At 39.2% G+C, this 6,582-nt stretch overlaps 1 protein-coding gene across 1 annotated transcript; it reads left to right on the top strand.

Annotated features, from left to right (window-relative positions):
* Nucleotides 1–809: 809 nt before the first annotated feature.
* ermn (ermin) lies at nucleotides 810–4,522 on the top strand. The gene is made up of 2 exons (XM_078552202.1): nucleotides 810–2,698; nucleotides 3,311–4,522. Exons 1-2 carry the CDS (start codon nucleotides 1,108–1,110, stop codon nucleotides 3,685–3,687), a joined length of 1,968 nt encoding a protein of 655 aa, XP_078408328.1. The 5' UTR covers nucleotides 810–1,107; the 3' UTR covers nucleotides 3,688–4,522.
* Nucleotides 4,523–6,582: the final 2,060 nt, after the last annotated feature.

Genomic DNA, 6,582 nt, shown 5'->3' with positions numbered 1-6,582 from the left:
GGGCCCACATTTGTATTATGAATATTGCATCAAAGTGTTAGACAATCCTCAGAATCCCACCTGTTTCAGATGCGAGGGCTGGTGCCAATTTTCCAGTTTATCACAAAACAGTGATGAATTGGATGTCAGTAGGAACAGGACAGGAAATGCTGCCACCTAATTTTGATCTTGCTAGCATCCCACTCATGCCAAAATAGCAGTACTGAGACCAAAACCAGTTCTGCTGATTTTCCTATTTGACACATTATTTATTTATCTGAGCTCCATAAGACGCAATGTGCTTCAATCTAATCCCATAATATTTTCTTGCAAATTACATGAAACAAAGACGTTTAGGATAAAATTTTGTCAATTTTAGTGTATAGCTCGTTTGATTAGCAATTTTTTCTTAAAAACAGGCTGTGAATAACCTCAATTTATGTACATGAGCTTTTAAGTCTAATTTGATCAAACATATTTCTACATTACAAATCAGTTTTAGTTCTCTGTAGACTAACACTAATACTTCTAAATATCACTGGAATTACATCTCCTTTGGAGTAGCTAAGATGACTAGAACTCTACCAATGCCAGTATGACTGGGAATTTTAATCTGACTACGTAAAATTGTTTTAGCCTGGCACTGGGATACAAGGTGGTTACTCATGAGGAATTAAAGATTTAGAACAATCACTTCATTTTACAGGAACCAAGAGACAAAGAGCCATTTATAGTTTTAGTGAAGGCTACTGTTTACCACTGGTGCAGTAAGGAAAATGAGCCACCAACAGGCGAGCACTCAACTCCTTACATTGTGTATTAATTAAACTGTAAAATGGGACTTTCTCCTCATTGTGTGATCTGATGAATATAATTAGGCATGTGATTGATGATTGGCTGACTATATTCCCAATAAGCAGAGAGCCATTCACTAGGTGGTTTTACCTATAAGTTTCTGCTTGCAGCTAACTGGATGCACAGCATTTAAACAGCTTTTTTATAATTTACAGTCACTTTCTTTCTCTTAAGTTTTGATTTGGCTAAAGTAGTCAGAAGAAACAAGGTGACTTTTGTTTTCCAAAGATTTTAAAATCTACTTGAACACCATTGCTGAGTTGGGAGCAGAGAATGGCTGAAGAAAACTCTACTGTAGCTAGTTCAGTTGAAGCTGATGGAATTATAACTAGTACACAACCAGAAGTGGTTGATATCATAGGAGGAGCAGGAGATGCTGTTCAATCAACAGAAGAAAATTTCCCAACTGGTGAGTTAAACAAATTTATTTTATCTGAATCCATGACAACTACGGAGGGAGCTAAATCCACTACAGAAAATAACAGCTCCCTTGCAGAAGAGATTGTTACAAGCACTGGGGAAACCAGTTTGTCGAGGGAAGGGAACATCCCAGTTGCAAAGACCATTTCAAATATTAAGGAAACCAGCTCCCTTACAGAGAAAGCTAATGCATCTGCTCGGGAAGTCGGTTCACCTGCACTGGAGACCATTCCATGCACTGAGGAAACCAGTTTCCCTAAGGAGGAAAATGTTCCAGTTGCAGTTAAGGAAACCAGCTCCCCTACAGAGAAAGCTAATGCATCTGTTCAAGAAACCAGTTCACCTGAAGAGGACATCATTCCATGTATTGAGGAAACCAGTTCACTTAGGGAGGAAAACATTCTAGCTGCAGAGACCATTCCATGTAATAATGAAATCCACCCCCGTTCAGAGAAAGTCACTGCATCTGCTCAGGAAACCAGTTCAACCGAACAGGAGAGCATTCCATGTATTGAGGAAACTAACCCCACTACAGAGAAAGTCACTGCATCTGTTCAGGAAACCAGTTCATCAGTACAGGAGAGCATCTTGTGTATTGAAGAAACCAGCCCCCCTACAGAGAAAGTCACTGCATCTGCTCAGGAAACCAGTTCATCAGCACAGGAAAACATTCCGTGTATTGAAGAAACCAGCCCCCCTACAGAGGAAGTCACTGCATCTGCTCAGGAAACCAGTTCATCAGCACAGGAGACCATTCCATGTATTGAGGAAACTAAACCCCCTACAGAAAAAGTCACTGCACCTGCTCAGGAAACCAGTTCATCTGCACAGGACACCATTCCATGTATTGAGGAAACCAGCCCCTCTACAGAGAAAGTCACTGCATCTGCTCAGGAAACCAGTTCATCTGCACAGGACACCATTCCATGTATTGAGGAAACCAGCCCCTCTACAGAGAAAGTCACTGCATCTGTTCAGGAAACCAGTTCACCTGGACAGGAGACCATGCCATGTATCAAGGAAACCATTTCACCTACAGAACAGGTTATTCCAACTGCTCAAGAAATTAGTTGCTCTACAGAAGAGATTGTTCCATGTACTGAGGAGGCCTGTTTACTTCCAGAGGTGGCTATGCAGGAAGCTTCATTAGATATGACCGTGCCATTTGAAATGCAAACCAGTTTCCCCATTGAACAGACTGTCACACTAGCAGAGAATACAGTTGCATCGGCTGAGAAAATGAATCAACCTACAGATGAAATGGACTCATCTACAGAAGAGGCCATTCTGTCCACAGGAGAAACCGTTATCCCTACAGTAATGACTATTCAGGATGTAAATCCAGAATCTGAGGTAGTAACTTCATGTCAATTAATAGAACGAGAAATAATGCTAGAAAACAGTCTGTTGGAAAACTCTGCTGTTGGTGAGAGAAGTGAAGCAGGTAAAATAGATTACATGTCTCTTTTTTGGAACTATGGTTAATTGCTCATGTTTATGTCTTACCATTTATCTTTGGATAGAAACACCTATCTACCTAAATGAAGTCCAGAGCACAGTAACTGAACAATGAAAAATTATTTGGTCTTGTTCCTAGCAAATGGGAATCATGTAGCAAATTGCTTCTCGTTTTTTCAGTCTTAACTTTTAAGAGGATTGGGTTGAAAATATGAAGGATGAAAATATTGTCAGATGATACAGTTCTCCTCTGATAATGAGAAAGAATGGAGGGTCCTTTCATAATGAAACAGTAATTCATTTTGGGCATTAATATCGAATGGGTGGTATCACATCTGCTGCCTGTTATACACTCTCCCCAATATTCAATACCATTGACTTCAATGGAGCTGAATATGGGTTGGTGTTTGTAATAGGTGATTGATAGGATATTGCCTTTTTGTGCTACTGCCCAAGATGAATTATATTTCTCAATATATTTGGTATGTTTCTGTAACCCAGATGGCTGATTTACAATATCAGCTACTCAACACTGATAAGTATCTTTGGCAGAATCAAAATATCAAGCACAGGAAACACATTAATATTTAAATTTTAGTCCCTGCAGGGGAGGAGGTGACCCCTTTACCAACGGAAGAAGTCTATCAGGAGAATGGAGAAGCAGATACAAATGTAAAAGGTCGTAACACTGATGATAATGGTGATGATACTGGTGCTGATGAGGAAATCTATTCAGAGGAATTCCAACAGGGAAATGACTCTTCAGAGTCTCCTTCAACTAGTTCTATTGCCAGTTCTCAACCAGAGTCACCAACTAATACTGATTCTGCTGAAGAACGGCCAGGGGCTTCAAGGAGGCCTGACATCACCAAGCACAGCTATTCCAGGTACAACACTGTCTCTTATCGTAAAATCAGAAAAGGAAACACTAAGCAGCGTATTGATGAATTTGAATCAATGGTACATATAAATTAGATACCGCAAACAAACTTACAAACATTTGTGTTTGTCACTTTAATTAGTTAATGTAAGTGTTTTGACTTCTGAAACTAGAGAAAAAAAAATCAGTATCTCATTTAAATGCAAAAACAATATTGCTCCTTGAATTCAAACTTGCAAAGTACATTCATTAGGCAGTTATCTAATAAATGAGAAATGTAACTTGCTTAGTACCTTCATCAAACACTACTTTGAACGCACAATAATTAGCAGACAATGTATTGCGCAGTAACTGAACTTGTGCTTTAGCAAAGGGTTATGCCACATGCTACTTGCTTCAAATCCAGCCTGTAACTTTGTAGATTATGACCTCACTATTGTATATTAAAAGTATGTCTATCAAGCAGCACAGCAACAGCATGGAAATGAAAAAAGCTTAATATATTCTCTGCTGAATAAATCAACGTTATTTAGTGCAATAGTGAATGACACTTTTAAAGAGTTAATAAGATTTGCAAGGTTGCTACACTGAAATGCAGTACAATTGTTCCTTGTGCAAGTGGATAATCTGAATTAAAGCTTATTCAGTTCATGTGACCATAGTTAATTAGGTCAATGAATATTTTAGGTATGGTTCACGCTGTTCTTAAATTTTATTTCAAACATTGAGTACCGTCTTTTATGATTCTGTATTATTTTGCCGTGAACAGGGTGTTGAATTCGCTATTAGAAATTGATAAGGATGAAATAGTAATGAATGTGACTTGAAATATTTAGTATTTTCCTGTAATATTTATAACAAGTTGCTTTTCTGTTTTATTTTTGTTTCTGCTCATTCTTTGCTTAGAAATAATAAACCCATACACCAAGATTTTGAACAATTTTCATTATTGTCTTGCCATTGTCTTTCACTTGCTTGTGATTTTCTTTGTAACATTCTGCTCCTAAATATAGTGCACAATGAAGAACAGTTGATATTGTATTGCTGCCTTTTACAGCAGATCTGGTATGGAGCAAACAAGCTCCCTGTTGTACGGGCATTCTGGTACTGAACATTTCTATCAAAATTTGGTCATGTAATTCCAAAAATACTAAATAATCAAGGGGCAAAAGGGGGAGGGGGAAGGAAATAAATACAGTACCTATCACTAGAGAAAAAGTACTAGGGAAACTAATGGGGCTAAAGGCCAAAGGTCCCCTGGACCTGATGGGTTGCATCCTAGGATATCAAAGGAAATAGCCACAGAGATAGTGGATGCACTGGTAGCAATCTTCCATGAATCCTTAGATTCTGCAAAAGTCCCAAAGGATTGGAAACAGCCACTGTAATATCCTTATTCAAAAAGGGAGACAAAAAACTATAGGCCAGTTAGCTTAACATCTGTCATTGGGAAAATGTTGGAGTCTATTATAAAGGATGTAATATCAGAGCATTTAGGAATGCATAATATAATCAAGCAGAGTCAGCATGGTTTCATGAAGGGGAAATCACGCCTGTCAAACTTATTAGAATTCTTTGAGGAGATAACAAGCAGGATAGATAAAGGGGAACCAGTAGATGTAATATATTTGGATTTCCAAAAGAGGTTCGATAAGGTACCACACATAAGGCTACTTAATAAGAGCCCATGGTGTCAGGGTAGTATATTATCATGGATAGAGGATTGGCTAACTAATAAAAGACAGAGAGTTGGGATAAGGGGGGCATTTTCAGGATGGCAACCTGCCACAGGGATCAGTGCTGGGGCCACAATAATTTACAATACATATTAATGACTTGGATGAGGGAAATGAATGTACTATCGCCAAGTTTGCAGATGACACAAAAATAGGTAGGAAGGCAAGCGTTGAGGCTGACACAAGGAGTCTATAGAGGGATATAGACAGGTTAAGTGAGTGGGCAAAAGCTTGATAGATGGAATATAATGCAGGAAAATATGAGGTTATGCACTTTGGCAGGAAGAATAGAGGAGCTGAATATTATTTAAATGGAAAAAGACTGCAGAAAGCTGCAGTACAGAGGGATTTTCGGGTCCTCACGCACGAATCACAAAAAGCTAGCATACAAGTTCAGCAGGTAATAGGGAAGGCAAATGGAATGTTGGCCTTTATTTCAAAGGGAATGGAGTATAAAAATAAGGAAGACTTGCTAAAACTATACAAGGCACTAGTTAGACCACACCTAGAATACTGTGAACAGTTCTGGTCCCCTTAACTAAGGAAAGATATACTGGCACTGGAGGCAGTCCAGGGAAGGTTCACTCAATTGATCCCGGGTATGGAGGGATTTTCTGATGAGGAGAGGTTGAGTAGGTTGGGCCTGTACTTGTTGGAGTTTAGAAGAATGAAAGGTGACCTTATTGAAAAAATAAGATTCTTAGGGGGCTTGACAGGGTAGATGCTGAGAGGTTGTTTTCCCTTGTGGGAGAGTCTAGGATCAGAGGGCATAATCTCAGAGTAAGGGGTCACCCACTTAAGACAGAGATGAGGAGGAATTTCTTCTCTCAAAGGGTTGTGAATCCGTGGCATTCTTTAACGCAGAGGTCTGTAGAGGCTGGGTCTTTAGGTATTTTTAATCAGTAAGGGAATCAAGGGTTATGGGGAAAAGGCAGGAAAGTAGAGTTGAGGATTATCAGATCAGCCATGAACTCATCGAATGGCGGAGCAGACTTGATGGGCTGAATGGCCTACTTCTGCTCCTACATCTTATGGCCCCTATTATCCTGCAATTAATTGTCAGTTTAATATCAGTAACTGCTTCAGAATAGTGTAAGACAGCAGTATGGAGAGGTGCTGCTGGGTGTGCGCCACTTTTCTGGTCAGGCTGCAATAGCACTGAATGTGTGCTATGTGCCTGTTCAGAATGCCACTCACTAATGTTGAATTGCTAGTTAAAATTTTAATATGAGAAAAGAACTGATGGGACAATAT

Source organism: Cetorhinus maximus, chromosome 11 (assembly GCF_964194155.1).
Source record: "Cetorhinus maximus chromosome 11, sCetMax3.hap1.1, whole genome shotgun sequence".
Classification (NCBI taxonomy): domain Eukaryota; kingdom Metazoa; phylum Chordata; class Chondrichthyes; order Lamniformes; family Cetorhinidae; genus Cetorhinus; species Cetorhinus maximus.
Note: the sequence above shows the minus strand (reverse complement) of the source record. Positions and strands in the feature narration are given on the sequence as shown.

Coding starts and splice junctions, on each gene's coding strand:
- ermn (XM_078552202.1), top strand. CDS start 1,108: ATGGCTGAAGAAAACTCTACTGTAGCTAGTTCAGTTGAAGCTGATGGA. Junction 2,699..3,310: donor TGGTGAGAGAAGTGAAGCAG/GTAAAATAGATT, acceptor TTTAAATTTTAG/TCCCTGCAGGGGAGGAGGTG.